General features: G+C 40.4%; 1 protein-coding gene across 7 annotated transcripts in view; it reads left to right on the top strand.

Moving 5' to 3' along the window:
• The window catches only part of MON2 (MON2 homolog, regulator of endosome-to-Golgi trafficking), a 171,524-nt gene that overhangs the window by 52,663 nt on the left and 96,723 nt on the right, over nucleotides 1–22,138 (top strand). For all 7 annotated transcript variants that reach the window (XM_030548859.1, XM_030548858.1, XM_030548857.1 and 4 more), the window contains 5 exons: nucleotides 67–192; nucleotides 1,120–1,314; nucleotides 7,626–7,750; nucleotides 8,141–8,280; nucleotides 17,654–17,807. In XM_030548859.1, coding sequence (XP_030404719.1) covers nucleotides 67–192; nucleotides 1,120–1,314; nucleotides 7,626–7,750; nucleotides 8,141–8,280; nucleotides 17,654–17,807 — 740 coding nt within the window. The remainder of the gene's footprint in view (nucleotides 1–66; nucleotides 193–1,119; nucleotides 1,315–7,625; nucleotides 7,751–8,140; nucleotides 8,281–17,653; nucleotides 17,808–22,138) is intronic.

Here is a 22,138-nt window from a genome sequence, read left to right as displayed (position 1 = left end):
TTCAGGTTGGAAAAGAATAGTTAATGACTGAGAAGGAAGAGAACTTATGTGATATTTGTTCCTCAGGATCTTTGCCAGTTGGTTAATGCTGATGCTCCTTACTGGCTGGTGGGTATGACAGAAATGACCCGAACATTTGGTCTTGAACTTCTTGAGTCAGTCCTCAATGATTTTCCTCAAGTGTTTTTACAAGTAAGTTATTTCAAAAGGAGCTGAAAGTTAACAGACTTTTACATCAGAGTTTTAGTAAGATAAACGTTGACTATTTGAAAGTGGCTACAATTTTTAGTTTGTGCTTATTGGCTTTCTGTTTTTCCTTTCCTAAAAGGTACAGCTTCATTTGGGGATATCTATATTTGTGATTATGTGTAAATACATGCAACATGTAATTCTCTATAAGCCATAAATATCTTCTTAAGTTTCCAGTGTCAAGGTGTGTGCCAAGCAATGACATTTTTTGTCCTTCAGCATTATCATTTATTATACTTTTGAAGCTATTCTTTCAAAATATGGAAGATATATTGTGGCATCACTGTTCCCACAGCAAGCCTAACTTGGTCCCTCTTGCACAAAACTGTAGGAACCATAATTTTTTAATTTGCATGACTTTGGTGCATGGAAATACTCAGTCATAACCTTGCAGTAATCCATTTAAGAGACTGGCCAAATTCAGGAGCAAGGTATATAAGTCATGTATTGGTAGATTAGTTTAACTTACAAACCACAGTGAGAAGGAATGTAGCGTGAAAAGAAACACTGTTTTATCATGCTTTCCTTGCTGCATGTCTCCTTTCCATTTCCTCATTTATATCACTTCTGAATTAGGCCACATATATATTCATAGTACTAAGATGCATTCTAAATAAGAAGAATATATTTTTTCTATAAAATTAATCAAAGAATTAGCAAGAGTTGGACAGAGATTAATCACTGACATCTTTCCACGTAACATCTTTAATTTCCATTTTCTTAACTACTGGATTAACTAAATAAAAATGGTTATGGCTATAGCCATTGGTACTGATAGCTACTAAAGAAAGTCTGCTTTAAATCCTGGAACTAATGATGATTTTAATTTATATAACTCATTTTTAATATTTACTTTTTTTTCCTCTGTAGCATCAAGAATTTAGTTTCCTCCTTAAAGAGAGGGTTTGCCCTCTTGTGATAAAGCTATTCTCCCCGAATATCAAGTTCAGACAAGGTTCCAGCACATCATCTTCACCTGCACCAGTGGAAAAACCATATTTTCCTATCTGCATGCGCCTGCTGAGAGTTGTCTCTGTTTTGATCAAGCAGTTTTACAGTTTGCTGGTAAGAATATATTCAAAGTATTGCTTTCACAGATCTACACTCGTGGGTTTATGCATGCACTCTGCACCATGGTGTGCTAGCGGCTTATAAATGTCAACTTACTAATGGTTATAGCTATATACACTGTGTATAGCTTTCAGTATTTACATGTTCATAAACTATGTTTTGTGTTTGTGGACAATACAACTATTCTTAATCAAATGGAATAGACTCAGAAACTTTAAGGTCAGAAGGGACCATCATGATCATGTAGTTTGACCTCCCAAGCATAATCTCTCCCACCTATTCCTGTAGTGGGCCCATAAACTCTGGTTGAGTTACGGAAGCCCTCAAATCTTGATTTGAAGACTTCAAGTTACAGAGAATCTACCATTTACTCTAATACAAGCCAGCAAGTGACCTGTGTCCCATATTGCTGAGGAAGGTGATCCTCTGCCTTTCCAGGGACCTGCAATCTCTGTCCAGCCACTCCCTCTGTGGCAGCTGCAGTCCATTGTCCTGGGGCTGTTTCCCAGGCAGCTCCAGCATGCTCTTCTGTCCTTACCTCAGGGCCTCAGCTTGCAGACCGTAACAGTCAGCCAGGAGTGCTCTCTAGCTCCCCTGGTCCCAGCTGCACTGCTCTGTCTCAGGTGCCTTCTTCCTGCTAGAGGCCTGGTCTTCTCCCTTCAAGCTGCAGTCAGTTACTGAACTCTGCTCTGCCCTGCAGCCCTCATTATATGAGCCTGTCGGGCCATGATTGGCTGCTCCTCTCAGCTCCTTTCTAATTGGCTGCCTCTGGCACAATCTCCCTAGGGCTGCTTTTAACCCTTTTTCTGCAAGTGAGGGGCAGCCACCTCGTCACATACCCCTAAAGAAGCTGCTGCTTATGCCTTCTCTTTGGGCAACTGCTTCACCCTTGCCCATTTCTCAGCTAGAGGATGTCAGAAGAAGGTGGAATTTAAACCACCTGAAGAACTTGTATTAGTAAGATAGGCTGTCAGGGGCCAGTCTCCTATAGTTGCTGTTTTTGAGGGAGTTGTATTCTATCCTTAAACTATTTCCTCGTAAAGTCCTTGTGACATTTATGTATTTTTTAAATAAAAAATATTTCCAAATAGACATCAGTCGAACAAACAGATGTATGATATAGAGAAGTGTGTTACTTCAAGTACTACAGAGATTTCTAAAAGGAGAGATGTTGGAGGGATCTTTGTTTGCTCCTTCCCCTCCCAATCCCTGTTAACCTCAACTAATACTGTTTGTTCAGCAGCAAATACTTTTCCCTTATCAGACCTCCATGAAGAGAATCACAGCTCTTGGTGTGTTTCTTTTTGCAGTTCTGACACTTGACTCGTGCTTCAGTTTATTTAAATCCTTTGATTTATTAGTATCTTATGTTGAAGATTTTGCAAAAAATTGGATAAGAAAAATATTAACTCTTGAAATGTGAGGGTGACTGCTAGGACGACCAGAAAACATTGACGAACCTAACTCCTGTGGTATTTTTCCTTTTAATTTTTTTTTGGGGGGTGGGGGAAAGGATAGTTCAGACTTTTGAATCACCTGTACCTGAAGTTTAAAACACCTCAGGTGTTTTGAATGACTCTTAAAAATGGTCTTAGGCCCTTCATCTGACTATCAATCTGTGGATCCCTTATTGTTTTGTTCTGTGGTGAATAAGGTAAGGATCAGGAAATTAACCTAGCATTGTAAAATTTAAAAAAAGTTATATTGATAATATACATTTTTTCCTGATCGTTCAAAATATGCTGTAATCTGTTATAAGAAATTTTAAAAAATTATAATTAATTTTTTGTTTTTGGAATAAAGATATCACTCAAGATCAGTGATCCTTAAGCTCCCAAGTCAGTTGAGGGTTTTGAAAATTTTTACCTAGTACTTGAATTATTTTAGTGTTTGGTGAGCTGATTAATTTTTTTATTTGCTTGATCTCATTTCTCATTTGAAAATATAAAGTAAAATGAATGTAGGAGGGCTCAGAGATAAAAAGAGAGATTCGGGAATCATTCATAAAGAGTTAATTGAAATATGTATGTATTTACAAAGGGCTTTAACTAATTTTAGAGATGGGATAAAATAGCCACTTAAGAAGTTAATGGTGAGCAAAAAATTTACTTAAAAAATTGGACACAAATGTAATAAGCTTATGTTTGTATAGTTTTGAATGTATAGTTCTTTATTAAAGAAAAGTGCAAAGAATACAGATATTCAGTGAGAGCTCTGAAGCTGTGTGCAGAGATCTAAATGAAAATACAGATATTCGAGTAGAAGGGAGAGAGGAATCCCTTTCTAATGGCACTTGGATAGATGGTACAACCATCTTTTTTCATTCTTCATGGCAGGTGCCCACGTGGTGTAAAAGCATCCAAATCTAAAATCCTTGTTAACTCTTAGAGATTTCAGTAATTTAATTTCCATGGAAATGGAGTTATCATCTAATGGTTAGTAGATGGGTCAGATTTTAAAACATGTTGATAGAGCAGTGAAAGAAAGCTGATTCTGGTATTGCCATTGCCTATGCTAAACCTGTTAATCTCGCACATTTCATAAACATTAAATTCCCTTTTTTTAAAAAAAACCAACACATATTTTCACTTATGTATATAATGTAGCGGGGAGGACAGGGCAGGCAAATGTGACCTGCTTTGGGTACTGCATAACCCAATACAATCTGCCATGGACTGAGTTCCCGGTGTCTAAACCAGGAATTCCACTTCTCACTGAGTAGTGGGGTTATGCCAGATCACCACTGGAATGAAAAACAGTGTCCATAAAGTAGTAATATCCACCTGGTTCTGCTGCCTTGCAGCCAGTTCTTGGTTGAACAAAAGCTAGAGGAGGAAACTCTGAACACAATATGCAGTGAAGAAAACAGACAGGTGTTACTGTAACTCAGCTTTGTCTTCTGGCATCTCTCCTGCATCCATGTCGGCTTCTAGACATTTAGTCCCCAAGGCTTTTGGTTGAGTCATTACTGCTGAAAGGATGGGCTTTGGTTCTAAAGCAAGCATCTACCTCCCTATTTTTTAAGCTTAGGCCTACACACCAAGGTTTGCGTGTGATGGTTGCCTTCTTCAAACTCTCTTCTTGGAAAGTCAGGACAAAGTGAACTGGTATGTCAAATGGCCTAGAGGAGGTCAATGACCTTAGAAAGTCTGCAGTCATGGATAGAACGCTGAAGAAGTTTGACTTTTGTGTGGCCACTCTCTTTGGCACAGACTCTCTACATGACATGCATTACTCCTTTTTTGGCAAAGAAAAGCAAACAAGACTGCCATGAACATGGGGTGGAGTTTGCAGTCAAAAACACACTAGCATCCAAGTTCTAACATTTTGTTGCAACATCTTAACATTCTTAAACACAGATGTCTTCATAGGCTTTGTCCTCTGTACTGGATGGATGATGGATGCATTCCAGAAGACCTTCTGTATGGAGAACTTGTGGATGCTCCAAGACCACTGGGATGACCTAGGCTTGGGGTCAAGGACATTTGCAAGCAGGATTTGAAAACTTTCAGCATTGACACTGCAAGCTGGGAAGACTTAGCTAGTAACAGGTTACACTGGAGTGCTGCACTGCATCATGTAGTCAAATTGGTTGATGGGAGGTGGTTGAGAGGGAAAGTGAAGAGAGCAAAGAGGAAAGCACAGCAGGTCTCAAGCACCAAGCATGCTGGTTTCATTTTCTGACCCTGCGCCTTATACCTGCACCATTAGAGGCAGGGACTGTCATTTGAGAACTGGAGTTTTTAGCCACTCGCAATGCTGCAGCATGACACACAGCAACTGAATTGCTTTGGTGCTTACACCACATTCATCTTTTGAGACTGACAGTTATCTTAATAAACAGGAAAAGATTCTGTTCACTGATCTGTGGACAGTTAGGAAGCATTGGTCCACTTCAGCTTGAAATTGCTTGTCTAGCACTGGCATATACCTGAGGCTTCAGAGGAAGGTGAAAGTCCCCTATGATTGTTTCCTAACATTTTTTTTCCCTAAGATTTATCATGGGAGAGCAAGAAGTACTGTGCAGTCGCAGTAGGTTTGGTTAGCTTATCCTGAAGTATGAAGCTTGTTATCAATTTTATTACTACAGCACACAAAGCCACTATTGGGATCAGCAAGGCCCTGTTGTGCTAGATGCTATATAAGGGAGTGGGTAGATTTGGTCCCTGTCCCCTTCCCACCGAAATTTACTGATTTTAAATAAAGATGTAGGAAGATGTGCATATTGCACAAGAGAGGATAATGGTAATACGTATACAGAGTAACATAGGCTTTCACGGTGTACAGTTTGATGGTTCAGAGTCATCTGAACACTTCAAAATTATTTTTCTATCAAACCATCCTTCCATCCTATAATAAAATGACCCTGAGATCACTGCCTAGTATGATATTTTATCATATTTATTTTTCCCCTTCTAAATAGATTATTCCCAAATTCCTCTGTCCTTACAATTATTAGTATTTTTGTTTGTTTGTTTTTTAAATCTTCACAGTTCCCTCAGATGAAGGGCCTTCTTTTACATAAGCCTTGCCTCATGGGATGCCTGTTTCTTATGAGGCTAGAAAGCTGAAGGACTGAAAGAAATCTTACTGTTTCAGCTATTGTCCAAGGAGCATCTAAGGATCTTGTCAGATGTTTGGTGCAAAATGGTGGAAAGTCCAATGCTCAGTTACAGAGTTGTATGCTCTGATTATTACTAAGTCCAGGGCTGTGACGGTGTTATGGAGTCTGCCCATTACTGCAGAGTCTGCTCATTACTGCGCTCCCCCCGTTCCCACACTGCCCCACCTAACAATGAGTCTCCCAACCCCACCAAACAGCTAGGAATCGAGAACTGCTAAAGTAGTCAAGACTTCTGGGACTGAGCAGACAGACTTGTGCTAGCTCTGCTTGAACTGTTGCACTAAAAACAGTTGTGTGATGCTGTGGCTTGGGTGGCTCACCTCAGCTGCTGCCCATCCTGCAACATCAACGTTGCTATGTTTAGTGCACTAGCTCAAGCCGAGCTAGCTTGAGTCTGTCTATTCAGGCTGGAAGGCAGGTTTTCAGCTGCAACGTATATATACCCTCCAGGTCCTTCCTCTTGGTGCTGCTAACATTGATTGCTGCTGCTGACTGTCTTTTTTTTTTCTAGAGGATGTTGAGGGTGGTCTTAAAGATCTGCTGCCCCTTGAAAATTCCATGAAAGGTTTCAGCCCACATGGTCTCTCAAGGATAGAGTGTAGGCTGCTGGGGGTTCTGTTGCCAAACTCCTGGTTTCTAAAGCGCTATAGGGTGAGCTTGGTTAGTGCCCTTACCTCCTACCCCTTGAGGCTTCTGCTGTGGTGCTGCTGGTTCACACTTTTCATATATGTGTCTATATCCTTTTTAAATTCCACTAAACTATTTGTCTGGATGTTTTCCTGTGACATTAAGTGTACATTGTGTAAAATATTTCCTGTCATTCGGTGTCTGACATTTGACATATCTAATGAGAGATAAGAAACTTAATTTGCAGATATGATATATAGGAACAGGGCTTCAGATTGGGAGAAAAAGATGGTGTGCTCCAGTTTGTTCTCACTTGTTTGTTTTTTTTTATTTTTTACCTGTAGTTGTGAGATGCTGCAACTATAACCATCTCTTCCTACATTTTTCAAGCATGGGTTGAAATGAAAAATCAGAGTTTGGATTAATAACCATCTTCCCATGCATGTTTTTTTCCCTTACCATAAAGGTCTTGGATAGCTATTTTATCTTGATTCTCAATTCAGTTAAAGCTCTTTGCGATATTTCTTGCATCAACTTCACGCATTTTGGCTTGAGAGCAGTTGTTTCTTACTTCAGTGTTAATAGTTTAGTAAGAGGCTTTCTGACTTGAACTCTTCAAACTGGCTAGGAGCAAAAGAACTCAGATGCCTGTTAAAGCTATTTGTACTATAAAACTCTGTTCTTTCACTAAAGTGATTAACTTTCAGTTGCTGCTGACCTCTCCAGCCTTAAAATAAGCCAAACTAATAGGGACTTGTTCTATGTCATTCTTTAAAACTTTGTTTAGATATGGCTATAAGGAATTTAACTTGTTTTAATGCCTTTGGATGTACAGTATGTGCTTGACATGTCAACACTCCCATGATCATTGGGTATAATTTTTTTTGTGGGGAAAGTATTTTTTTTTCTTATTGTTGACAGATATAAAACCTATGCCAAGCAGAATGACCCTGTATGTGCCAGGGATACTGGCACTTGCTGATATATTATATGCTTAGGGCTTAGATGACACATTCCTTTTTTTCTTTTTATGACTATAGCCTGTTTGTTTTAGGTAACAGAATGTGAGATCTTTCTGTCACTACTAGTAAAGTTTCTGGATGCAGACAAACCACAGTGGTTAAGAGCTGTTGCAGTGGAATCTATCCACAGGCTTTGTGTGCAGCCCCAGCTATTAAGGTAATACTTATGCCATATCTCACTTTATGCATTAAATGAAGAGATCATATTTATCTGTAGCAAAAAATTTCTTTGTGCTAAGCATTTAGGGACTTGAAAGCAATAGAATCTGCAGTGTGGAGTGTTTCTTGAAGTGCAAGGGAATATTTATTGTCCTTGAGTACTGAGCCATTATTAACAAACTTGTTTGGTTTAATGCCTTGAAACTTAAATATTTGTTCCAGAATTTAAAGACTTTATCAGCTCAGCCTATAAATAGTCCAGCCAGAATAAGGAAACATTAACCATACTATACATACATACTCATTTAAATAGCTGGCTTTAAAAATGTAGTTTTTACTCTTTAATTTGTTGATTACGTGCTCAGAAATGTTTTAAAACACTTTACAGGTCCTTTTGTCAATCCTATGATATGAAACAGCATTCTACCAAGGTTTTCCGTGACATTGTAAATGCACTCGGATCATTCATCCAGTCGCTTTTTCTTGTACCAAGCACAGGAAACACATCAACGACAGTAAACCAAACTGGTAAAGACTTTTTTGTATTTTTTATTTCAAGTAATTTCCTAATAATTTCTGATAATAATCAAAAATATATTTGTGAAAATCTGAGGTTTGCTTATTTGATACAATTCTCAGTATAAATTTAGCACTCGTGATAGTGAGAAACTAGCTTGAGCCAAGAGAAATGTAGTGCTGTGCAAGCTTGTACAGACTGTATTGTCAATATGCCTTTACTTTTCATAGTGCTAAGGTCTGACGGTCTGTTGCAATGGGTACTTCAGCCTGCTTGCAGCTTGGCGGCAGGATCGAACCTGTCAGTCTCTTGCAGCAGGGAGATGCCCTGACACTTGAAGTTCACTGCAGTTTTAGCTGCCTCTGCTGTGTCAGTGAGACCCCACCCTGCTGTAGAGTTTTTCTAAGGGAAATTGCAAACTGCGGTTCAGATTTCTAACTGTCAGAAATTTGCCCCAATAATGTGATTGTCAGATTCCCAGTTGTGTCCCAGGGAGACTTTTGCCTTTGCGGAGACTTTTTCCTCTCTGCTTTGCTGCTTCTTCTGAGATGTTTGCAGCAGCTGATGCCTCTGTGGCCTTTAGGGAGAGAGCTGGGCCAAGAAAGGCAAAAGGGAAAGGTCTTGTTGATGAGCTTTGCCTTCTCTGTGGGCAAAGTGCAGTTTTTCCCCCTTGGCTCAGTCCAGGCAGGGTTGTCTCTGCCTCCCTCTCTCAAGCAGGAAAGGAGTCAGACAGGGCAGGCTTTGGAATAGGTTGCTTTGGGGGCAAGTAACTCCCCCACTTCCAACTCCAAAAGGGGAGTGGCATTGGATGAGTGGGGCACCAGATGGTAAATTACACTTAAGTCCCTGGAGCCTGCCCCAGCAGCTATGCCTCTGACTGTGGAACTCAGTCACTTCTTCCCCTTCAGCCCCCTTGGGTTTCGGGTGGAAGGCAGTGGGCATAGTATGGACACTAAAACCACCCAAGTGCAATAAGGGGCCTTTGGGTCCTAGTCCGTCTCCTTGCTGTGACCTTTATAATAGGATCCTCCTCCCCCCTTGGAATCCTTACCCAGCTCCTACGCTGAGACCTTCAGGGGTAACATAAACCTATCTGACACATGTGGCAGAGTGTCTCTGAGAAATAACTTATTCTGAGAAACCCAATAAGGGAGGAGGGCCTCTGCTGTGGAGAGAAGACAGTAAATCCCACCTCTTTGAGAGCAGAGAGATTGCTAGCCAATTTAAGCAATGTCTAAACTCAATTTTACCCCCCCCCCCCCGAAGCAGGATTATAGGGGACAAACTTCCAAAGGGGATATGCATAAACAAAAATAGCTCCCTGCTCATCTTCACAGAGTACAGCAGGGTGGATAATCCTCAGTACCCACGTCACCTGCTCAGTTTTACAATGTGCAGTAGGATGAATAATCCATAGTACTTGGTTCACTTTCCCACCTTCATGGAGATTCAGCACTGCAGATCTATGCAAAAAAGACCAAGCCAAACATCTGTGCTGGTTCCTCTGGGTGTCCACACCCTCCCCATCCTACCCCACCCCACTTCCTATTCAGGAAAGGGGAAAGCCAGCTGTGCAAATAAGAGTTAGGGGATCAAATAAAATATACATATTTTAAAAAAAATTTCAAGCAGATTACTGAATCTGGGCAAGCATCACCTCCACCCCCTCTCCTGGGCATGAAAGCTCTCAGGTGGCATCAACCCACAACAACAAAAGTAACTAGAAATAAAATTAAGAAGAGTCACTTCATGCCCTCCACATGCTTTCATGAGCAGTATTAACATGAGTGGACAGTGCTGCAGGTATGGTCTCTCTCAACCTAAAAATCCCATGACCAAAGGTCTTGTCCCTGAAAAAAATAGTGGGACACACATCTATTTCATCAGATATATTATGGGGCTTTTCGTCACTGAGATCAGTTGATCAGGTAAATAAGTTCTTATTCAAGTAGTGTCCTATGGATGCTCCACTGTAGGTGTATCTGTGCCCCTTCGCCTCTAATCTGAGTGAAAAAGTGGAAGCGGTCAGCACCCCAATCCTCATTCTCTCATGTCCCCTCCGCTAAACACTTTTGACAGCTATTCCTTGCAACATCAGCTGCCTTCTACACACCTGTCACATCCCATTGGAAGTCACCTGGCCTTCTTTCACAGCAGCTGGGAGAATATCACCTCTGACAGATGGGTCTTGGAAATTATTTTGAAGGGTTACACCATTCAATTCATGTCCCACCCCCATTCTCCATCCCTCTTCAGGGACCCTTCTTAAGAGAACCAGGAAGTAGAGAATCTGTTATGCTATGCCAATGAACCAGTTGCAGTGCAATTCAGAGGCAAGGGGTTTTACTCCTGTTATTTCCTGATCCCCCCCAGGTGAATGGAGGTTGGAGGCCCATTCTAGATCTAAGGGCACTAAACAAATACCTGAAGGCACAGAAGTTCAAGATGGTCACCCAGCAGCCATTATTCTAGTTCCTAGAGGAAGGAGATTGGTTTTTGTCCCTTAAGCTACAAGATGCCTACTTCCACATCTCAGTACGCCACAGTAGATTCCTACGGTTTACCTTTGGGCAGGACCATTATCAGTACAGAGTGCTCCCCTTTGGCCTCTTGTCTGCACCCAGGGTATTGTCCATGGTTCTCTCCACCATACTGCCTCTCCTGTGAACACTGGGTGTTATTTACCTGCATTGGGATGACTGCCTCTTCAGGGCTCCCTTATTTGAAGATGCAATATGAGCCACTCAGACAACCATGCATGCATTTGCGCAGCTAGATAGGCGTGCAACTCAACCTACAGAAATCAATACTGACCCCTGTACAACAACTGGAGTTTATTGCTGCCAAACTCGACACAGCACAGACTTACCACCCTCCTGAGTCTCAGAGACAGTCCAGGCCAGCTCCCAAATGTGGGTCAGGAACTGCCTGCAGGTGTTAAACGCCTGACTATTTGTGAGGTGTCTTCAGATATGACTCAGTTCTGTCTATTCCCTGAACAAAGACAGACTAACCAAACTCTAATCAATGCCCTCCAGAGTAAGGCATTCCCTGGACTGGTGGAAAGACCTATCCAGTGTTTGAGCAGGCATTCCATTCATGCCATCACTACCAGCATTGACTCTAACAGTAAATGCCTCCCTAATAGCCTATGGAGCCCACCTACATGACCACACAACTGCAAGGTTCAGGGCAACTGATTTTCCACAGAAGCAGCCCTATTGATCTTTTGGAGCTGAGGGCACTCAGGAATGTCTGTGCATACTTTCTGCCATTCATCAAGAACACTCACACAAAGGTCATGATGGACAACGTGACCTGTATGTTTTACATAAATCACCAGGGAGTCACCAGCTCTTCCTCTCTCTGCACAGAAGTGCCCAAACTTTGCAATTAGTGCATCCATCATAGTGTGCTTTTGTCAGCCACATACTTACCAGGGATACAGAATGTGACTGCCAATAGTCTGTTGGAACTTTTCTCACGATCACAAATGGGAACTGAACTCAGAGGTGGTTCATGACATATTCGCCCTGACTTATCGATCTGTTTGCTGCTTATCAGAACAAGAAATGTTCTCACTAATGCTCCATTACTGGCCAGGAGAAACGTTCAATGGGAGACGCCCTTGTCCTCCCATGGAACAGAGATCTCTGGTATGCCTTTTCCCCTTTTAACCAAAGTCGTACTGAAAATTTGACAAGACAAAGTGAGAGTTATTCTGATTGACCCTTCCTGGTCAAGACAAGTCTGGTTCGCTTAACTGGCACAGATGAGCTCTGGTTTTTTCTTCGGCCCATTCCTCAACTACTCTCTCAAAATGACTGGCTGATCCTTCACCTCAACCTGCAATCCTCTGCCTCCATGCTTGGCTGCTTCTTGGTTCCGAGACTTAGAAGTTGAATGCTCTAACAAGATGAAAGATGTGTTGCTACAGAGCCGAAAGTCGACCCCTCAACATACTTACCTACAAAAATGGAAATGATTCCAAATTTGGTATCATTCTAAGCTCATAGACAAAGCCTTGTCCTCCCTTCCTCTGATTTTAGACTCCATTTTAGACCTCAGATGGTCAGAACTGTTGCTCTGCTCCCTTAAGGTACACATCGCAGCCATAATGGCCTTCCACTGTCATGTAGGTGGATACTTGGTGTTCACCCGTCCGCTGATGTGTAGATTCCTTAATATTAGGAATATTTTCCTGCATGTAAGACCACTTGCTCCAACCTGGGATCTTAACCTAGTTCTCAGAGCTTTGGCTAGACCTCCCTTTGAGCCCATTGCAACTTGCTCTTTCTTACACCTATCCATGAAGACAGCATTTCTAATTGCTATCACCTCAGCGAGTTACATAGGATAAATAGCGTCGCTGACGGCACACCCACCATTCATGGTCTTTTTTAAAGACAAAGTAACTCTAAGGCCACATCCCAAGTTTTTCCCTAAAGTTCTCCGCTTTCCATTTAAATCAGCTGATCTAACTTCCCCGCACCTCCCCATGCCCTTCCCCCCCTCCGAAAAAAAACCCACATCACAACAGGAAGGTGATTCTGCCTATGCTAGATCTTGCATTCTTCTTGGACAGGACTAAGGACTAGCATTCTTCTTGGACAGGACTAAGGACTTTAGGAAATCCCTAATCTCTTCCTTTCGTTTGCAGAAAGATCCAAAGGCTCCACAGTACCATCTCAAAGACTATCCAAATGGGTCTCGGGTTGCATTAATCTCTGTTAGCAAGGATGCAATCTATTGCCTCTGTCTGGTGTCCGTACAGACCCCGCGAGTTCAATTTCAACCTGGCCTCATTCCTTAAAGATGTGCCTATCTCAGAAATCTGTAGAGCAGCAACTTGGACATCTGCCCACACTTTCACAGAAAATTATGTGAAACCTGGAGATTTGGCCTCCAACGCCATCTTCGGCTCCTCAGTACTCTGTAATAACAGACTCTACTTCCAAGCCCCAGCTCTCCATGGGGGATACTGCTGTGAAGTCACCTACCGTGGAGCACCCATAGGGACACTACTCAAAGAAAAAGAGAAAGTTGCTCAGCTTGTGCAATAACAATGGTTCTTTCAGATGCATGTCCTTATGCATGCTCCACAACATGCCCTCCTTCCCTCTAGTTCTCAATATAGGGCTCTATGGTAGAGAAGGAACTTGGGGGAGGGAGGGGAAGAGGCACCTGCACAGTGCTACATAGCCTCAAGACAGACCACAAGGGGGAGAGAGCACATGTGCAGGCTGAACAGACACTGTTACCTAAAATCTCTGATTAGAGGCGCACCCATAGAGGGACACATCTCAAAGAACCATCGTTATTGCACAAGGTGAGTAGCTTCCTCTTCTCAGCTCTCTTAATTCTACAATGGGAAACTTCATGGAAAGCTGAGGCTAATCAGAGTAATCAGAAAAGTAGATTTACAATCCTGACTCCTTCCAGACGCTATAGAAAGAAATGTATAGATTATGTGGCAAGTGAAGCAGGCTTTGAAGTACAAGAGAGAATATTACTTTGAATGTGTTATCTTGAACGTACTAGGGTGCTGAGATGAGGCACAGATGCCCTCAGTTGCGGGGAGCAATCTGCATGACTCCCAGGCAGTGCTATCTGGAATTGGTGTCCTGTTGGGTAACAGATTCTTTCAGCTAGAGAGCAGATGGCTACCAATAGCTTTGGTCAAAATAAGGTCACTGGGCGTTGTCCAGAGCTGATACTCTTATGGACTTGTGCAGAAATCATACGCACAGTTTTTTCCTATTTCCACTCTCAAGAAGTCCATGGAAATGCCAGAAAGTGAGTGAAAGCACACATAATCTACTTCCGATCAGAGTGATATGAAAGATAGGGACGCACCAGTGATACCCTAAATGCTCATTTACTGAGGGACAATCTACACTCATTCCTGTATTTGCTTTGTAGAGCCAGCTCTCTGTATAACTTTTCCTGAGTAATGTACCCAAGTATTCAAATTCTAGTATCCAAACTGTATTGTTAAATTTAGTCACCTTAATTTGGGTTATTGCTGATTATTCACTTTTGTGTGTCTTATGACTTTTAAAATAAAATTTGTATTGTGGATAATCTAAGCACTATACCCAGATGTGCAGACACACTTTTCTTAACCTGTATATTATATAATTTTTTAACATTAGCTTTAATTAAAAAAAAAAAAAATTGGGGGCACTGAAATGGCTATCAATCTCAGGCCTAGATTGACCTAGCATTAGATCTTCTGATATTTCTATCTCACAAAGGAGGTCTGCTTTTGGAAAAGAAAATTCTCCATCTAGCACCAGAAAGATTCAAAATGGATATTTGGATGAAGCAAGTGTCACTCTTGTGGACCCTAGAAGTTAACCAATAGTTGTTATTTTTTTCTGATGGTTGATGCAAAGTCCATACTTTAGCTACTGTATTAAACAAGTGACACTTGGGGATTGTCTATATGAACGCTGTATAAATCTACCCCACAGTAGGTGTCCATTGGACTTTGCTGCTGCACACCAAAAGTTCCCTAGTGATCTGTGATCTTCTACTATTTCAAAGCGGGATAAATCAAAGTGCATTAGGGAACTTTTAGTACATGGACACTTAGAGAATGGCTCACTAGTGTGGAGTAGATTTATACCCAGCTTGCTGTGAATGAAGTGTTCGTTTAGATGAGCCCATAGCTTGAATTCCACCTCTAATGTGGATGTATCCAAGTGTCCAAGCAAAAAGGATAAGTCTCTGAACTATAATGGTCTCAACATATTCAAGAAAAGCAAATTTTATACAAATGCAATCCAAAGTTATAGAACCTAATTCCAGTTCTTACAGCACTGTTCCAATCGAACCTCAGTGGTAAAGGTCATACATAACAGGAAGTTTATTTTAATGGCTAACTACTGACTCCAGTCAGACACATTTATGAAGTTGGGAGCTTTTTCAGATGAGACCTGTTATTGGACCTTAAATTCAGGCAAGTAGTCCTCCCAACTGTAAATTCAGTAAATTGTTCCTCCTTCTGTCAAGCAAGTCCAATCTGTAGAAACACTAACAAACTTAGAGCAGAGAAATTTGTTTCCTGTAATGAGGTCTGCTAGGTTGCCATGTGGCCCTTAATAAATAAATTCATCATATTCTACATATAGTGCAATCTTTAGCCAGTGATACTTTTGGCAGAAGTCTTCTCTACATCTCACTGCCCAGGGAAGATAGAAGATATATAATGTACCTCCTTTTGGATGTCCATATTTAAAGGACACTCCTAATTCCCACCCAGGTAGGAGGCACATTGCTCTCAAAATCCAATTGTAAGATATCTGTGGACCATAGTGTGATGAAGAATAGGAAAATTTACTTGTGTTTACTGAAAAACTTCCATTCTTCAAGCAATAAGGTCTACAGATCCAGCCCACCCGGAGACAAATGAATCATCCACGATAGAGATGTAAATTGACATCCAAAATTCAGGTTTATTTTGTTGTGCTTTTTCTTCAAAATATAATTATCAATCCATAAGTTAGGCAAGTACAGGGAAATCATCTTGGCTGTGGAATTTGACTCAACTGGAGGGAACTGCCTCTGCTGCCAGTGCCGGTTAGGCTCACAGGCTGTAAGCCAGCTGTAGGACCCATTGCAACAGAGATACTTATTACTCGAAGGAAAATTTCAGGTAAGGACAGATGCACTTTCCTATTCCTGATGGTCAAACATCTTTTTTTATTCTAGGGTGATTCTGAACCTCTCTTGAGAAGTTATTAATTATATGTAATTAAGCTAAATTATGTAGGATTTGATGCATCTACAAGTGAGGAATAGAATGAGACAACATTTTCATATGTGACCAAAATGAGATGTGGACCTAAGTTTCAGTAACTGAAATGATAGTACCACTTTTCCTCTTACCTGTACATTTCTTAATATCTACAGAACACAGACAGTGCAAGAAAATATCTAAGATATGAGGACATTTTTCGTGTTCCCTGGAAATTAAATTTAATCTGAAATTTAGTTTTTTCCCACATCCGCATATTCCTTATTAAATTAGGAATGTTAAAAATGAAAAAAGTTACTTTACCTGATGTTTGTTAGACATATTTTGGTAGCTCAGTTATAAACGCTGGAGTCTCCTTAGTTCCCAGTGGAAAAATTTTGGGGGCTTGTCTACATAGGGAAATTAACTAGAATAGCTGTTTTGGAATAATTCCCCATGTAGACACTCCCCCCCCCCCCCCCCCCCGGAATAAGTGTGTGTACACAGGGTTGCTATTTTGGAATAGTTCTTGCTAATTTCACGCCCTGCCTAAATCCAAAATAACTTTCAAGTGTAGACAAGCCCTTGTATCCAGCACTATTATTTTTGCCTTATCTTCCTGTCATGTTTTCTCTATCCTTCATTTCACTCATTCTTCTTCCTTGCTATGTCTCCCTCTCCCTTTGCATGAGTCTCTTTCTTTCTTCCATGTTTCCTTATTCTCTCTCTCCTTCTTCAAACTCATGTCAGAAGCACAGATGCAGAGCAGCTCTGTGCAGCTGGCTTACTAACTGAATCTGTTGCTGGCAATGATTAATCAACTGTAGCGTATTGCCTTGTCAGCTTCTACCATAGGCATTGGCCTTCAGTTTTTAAATGAATAGTCAGGTGAGCTGCTTGTGCATAGCAGGAAATTAAGGCCTTCTCTGCACAGCAAGGGTATATCTACACTGGTAAGTGAAGGTGTGATTGTACCGTGTGATTGTACAGCTGTACCCCTGCTAACTTTAATCTAGCTAGCATGGGTAACAATAGCAGTATATACATGGTGACATGGGCTTCAGCACAGGCTAGCAAGCCGAATACAAATGCAAAGTTTCTGGAGGGCTTGTAGTCTGGTTACTAGCTGTGTTATTACATTTGTTACATATGTAAACCTAAAGTGAAAGAACTATTTTACATTTATTTATATCTTTATTCAGTTTAATGGTAACTCAGTAATCTCCTTTTTACTCCAACATATCACAGGGCTTTTTAGGTTTAATTTGCTAATGTTTTGAGCTCTTTGTTGGAAGGTGTTACAGAAGTGCAAAATATTTTATATTCTGAAGTGTGTGTGTGTGTGTGTGTGTGTGTGTGTGTGTGTGTGTGGTGTGTGTGTGTGTGTGTGTGTGTGTGTGTGTAAAAACTGAATCATTTATATTAACAATGCTCCTTTAACTAAGAGAAACATACAAAATATACCTCATTGTAGCCAGCAGAGGCACTCGAAAGATGATAAATTTTTATCAGGCATGTGTTCTTGCATTATTATATGCATATCTCTGCACACAATGAAATACTGAAAAAGAATACTTTCTTCTAATTAAAATAAAACTCAAGTGCATAGTTTTTTATTCTTTCTGTTTTTGTTTAATTTATAGGAAGCAATACATCTGGTGGTACAGCCTCATCACAAACCAACCCAGGAATGCTGGGAATGGGTGGAGGTGTGACTGTATTACCTGCATTTGAATATCGAGGCACATGGATACCTATACTCACTGTAACAATACAAGGCAGTGCTAAAGCTACCTAGTAAGTAGTAAAATTACTAATGTCTCTCTAAAAATGAAATTTTGGGAATAAAAACATTTACATGTTAATTATGTAGTTATTCTTGCATTGATATACAGTGACATTCAGCACATTGCTGACGTTAGTCCTACTGTAGATTCTCTTCCTGTTGATGCCTATGCGGTGATCTGACCTTCTCTGTGTACTTGGGATACAGCTATGTCAACAGGAGAAGCCCTCATTTTAACGTAGCGCTGTCTACACCCGGGGTTAAGTCAGTAGAACTGCATCACTCAGGGGTATGGATTTTTCACAGCCCTGAGCGACATAGTTATATTGATGTAATTTTGTAGTGTAAACCTGGCCTTAGTGCCATCTCTTTAAAACTGTGATTTAGTTTCAGAACCCATAAAATTGCACCGCACTGCTAACATACCTGAAATGGGTATTTTTAAAGCAAGTGGTCTGAATCTTCAAAAGTGAGTGCATAGGTTTTCTTCGCAAGCTATCATAGATTTTTAATGTTTTTGAAGAATAAATTTCAGACACTATTTTTAAAGCAAGTGGTCTGAATCTTCAAAAGTGAGTGCAGAGGTTTTCTTCTCAAGCTATCATAGATTTTTAATGTTTTTGAAGAATAAATTTCAGACACTATTGAAGGTGTAATAGCATTTTGTGCTGGACAATGTCTATTTGAACAAGGAGATTAAGACTGAGTGTGCAAATACTGTCTAACTTACCCTGCTGTTCTTCATGTTTTAACTAAAAGTAGGTTAAGTATGAAACCTGGTTTATGCTTTGGCCAACAATTATAGTCTCCTGCTTTCTCCCTTTTTCCCCCCATCTCTTGTTTCTCTAGAACTCTTCAGCTAAAATCCTCATCATCTTCTGGTTCTCCAACGTATCCCACCCCTCACCTTTTCTTCTGTTCATTGACTCCAGCTCCTTCTGAATTATGTTCATATTTATTTCCTTATGTGAAAGACTCTATAAAAATTGTCCCCAACCTATGATCAGCTGTGATCTTCTATTCCCCTGCTTATACTCTAGAACCAGACTAAGGAAATCCAGGATGGTAGAGACACACTTGTATGGGAATTTGGGCCCTTGTCCTTGTCTTTTTGCTGCAGCTGCGCTCCCACACTATGGCTGTGCTCCACTTTGGGGTGGCAGTGATAAGGATCACCTACATAAGCCATCATTTGGGTTAATGGAAGTCTCTAGGGGCTCTCCCTACATATTCCTCGCCTTCAAGTGTATGAAGTCTGTCTAGGGGGTGGGAGGATTCTGCTACCATTCACCCTTGTCTGTGTATACTTCTGTAAACACCCCTGCACAGCCATGATAGTGTGATTGCAGGGAGGACCAGGGTCCTAGCCACATGGCATATATCCCTGCCGGGATGGAGTCAAAAGCCCTCCAGAGCAATGGGTTTGAGTTGACACCCCATTTAAGATAATAGGGCTCTTGGCAGGTTCAGGCAAATATCAGTTACATTTAATTTGTATTTTCAGAATGTTGTTTATTTGCAGTCATGAAATAGGAAGTATGTTTAGTGGCTAGTATATAGAACTGTGACTCAAGAGACCTGAGTCCAAGTCTTGGCTCAGCCACGGACCTCCACTGTGATCCTGGGCAAGTCACTTAATCTACCCTGTGTTTCAGTTACCGATCTGTAAAAGGAGGATACGTCTTCCTTACCTCACAGATGTGTTGTGAGGATAAAATTAATGACTGTGAGATACTACTATAATGAGTCACATAAGTGTCCAGATAGATGAGGGCTCAAAACAGAATTGTAAAAAAAAAACAAAAACAAAAACAGATTTTTGTTTTCATTATGTGAGTCTAGGAGATGGGGTCATAGGTATATGTGCCTTAATCTGACTTGCCGCCCACTCTCCTAGCCTGTTCCCACTCATTTTGTCTTCTCCCACATGAGATAGTACCTCCTTTTACACTGTCCCCTACTTTAACATCAGTCTCATCCTTCCCTTTTTCCAGGTACCCGTTTCTCTCCTCTTTAAAATCCTTCAAAACTTATCTTTCTCTGCTCATCTTCCATCCTTAAACCTCCCTCCAGAGTATTCTGGTTCATCTCACACCTAATTTTATATTTTATTAATTAAAACAAAACTAACAGTTTTCCCCCAGAAAATAAACCCATCACCAAAACGTTATATCAGTCTGAATTTTTGCAAGTAACGTTTCCTCTAGAGCAGTTCATCCTTTTTTCTCCCCCGCCCCCCTTGTTATCTCTCATCCACTGTGTGTCTAATTTTCTGCGTGATTATCAGTCAGACTTAAATTTGTAAACTCTTTGAAGCAGGGACTTTTTCTTTCCTAGAAAGTTCCATGTACACTGCTTGTGCTGTATATAACAAGGCAGGCAGAGTGATTTAAGTCAAGGTGATTAAATTATTTAAGTCACTGGATTTAAAAAAAAAATCATTGATTTAAGTTAGGTTGAGGCTTTGTTTAATTAATTTGAAAGTGTGCTATTCCAACTTTAGCTTAAGATTTATAATGAAATAAATTATAAATGCTGTGTTCTAAATGTCACTACGAATAGGGGATCTTATTTGAACACTACTATAGACAAAACACAAAATATTGAAATTAAGTCCCAAATTCTGCAAACATTTCAACAGGTTTAACTTCACTCACATGAATATTCCCTTTGACTTCAATGGAACTATTTATCGTGTTAAATTGATAAGCACATAAATATTTGCAGCATAAGGGGCTAAAACTATTTTTATTACACTGTTCTTACTTGCATAAAATCTTTGTCACTTCAAAACAAAAGTGCTTTAATGTTAACATGAAAAGTTATTCAGACTTTTAATACATTAACAAAGTCATAGTGACTTTTTTTATATAGCACAAGTCAAAATTTCCAAAAACAGGAGCCTGTGATTTTAGGTGCGCAAGTTTCATTGACTTCATACTGAAATCCCTGATGGATGAATGTAGCCTGGTCAGAGCATTTCACTATTCTAAGTATGACATTTCTTAAACAAAAAACGCACCTCTTTGTAAAATCTGAAAGTCTACTGACAATTAGGAAATTAATTAAATGAGTACAAAATATCAATGCTAGGAATTTATCTCTAAAGTGGAGAGAGAAATAAAAATCATGATTTAAATTTTTTAAAAATTGATTAATTTAAAAAATTACATTTATCAACCCTATTATATAAAGATACATCTGTTGTAGCATCAAGCTGTAATATGATAAATTTGAGTGTCCTTGTTCTCGAGTATTGAAGCAGCAAAGAGTCCTGTGGCACCTTATAGACTAACAGACGTTTTGGAGATGAGCTTTCATGGGTGAATACCCACTTCAGATACCCATGAAGTGGGTATTCACCCATGAAAGCTCATGCTCCAAAACATCTGTTAGTCTATAAGGTGCCACAGAACTCTTTGCTGCTTTTACAGATCCAGACTAACACGGCTACCCCTCTGATACTTGAGTATTGAAGTTCAGCCATTCATGTTTTAATCTGTAACCCACGTGGTTCTGTGTAAAGCCACAGAAAAGTTATTTGAAACTGTACATCCAATGTCCATGGATAATTAACAATACTAGTGCAAATATTATTCTCATTCTGTTTGCTGTACTTTTTATTGACTTACACTAATTGACTTGTAAACTTTCTTATAAACAGCTAAGTGATTAGAACATTTATTTAAAAAAAAAAGATTATAAGGTGAGAGAGTTTTTTTCTGCTTGAATAAGTTGTGATTTAAAGACATTTTTTTCCCCACTGAGTTACAGCCTTCTACGGATTAGTGTTTTACCATTTGCTAATGATGAAGCAAATATTTGGGACACAACTGCTGGGAGCTGGGGGTTGGGGCTTCAGCCCCACTCCTGCTGAAGCCCTGAGACCCCCTCCTCCTGCTAGGCAGAAGCCTCAAGACCCCCCCTTATCCCACTGGGCAGAAGCCCCTACTGCACCACCCCACTCGCATGCGAGTTGGGTCACCCCCCTCCTAGACCATTCCTGACCGGTCCTTGTCTAACATGTTACTGAAAACCTTCTATGACGGAGATTCCTTAACTTCACTAGGTAATTTGTTTCAGTGCTTAACTACCCTTACAGTAAGGAAGTTTTTCGTAATGTCTAACCTAAATCTCCCTTGCTGCAATTTAAGCCCATTGCTTCTTGTCCTGTCCTCAGTGGACAACCTTTTATGTGCTTGAAGACTGTTATCAGGTCCCCACTCAGTTTTCTCTTCTCCAGACTAAACAAACCAGTTTTTTTCAATCGTTTCTTATAGGTCATGTTTTCTAGACCTTTAATCGTTTTTGTTGCTCTCTTCTGGACTTTCTTAAATTTGTC

The sequence above is a fragment of the Gopherus evgoodei genome, chromosome 1 (assembly GCF_007399415.2).
Source record: "Gopherus evgoodei ecotype Sinaloan lineage chromosome 1, rGopEvg1_v1.p, whole genome shotgun sequence".
NCBI lineage: Eukaryota > Metazoa > Chordata > Testudines > Testudinidae > Gopherus > Gopherus evgoodei.
Note: the sequence above shows the minus strand (reverse complement) of the source record. Positions and strands in the feature narration are given on the sequence as shown.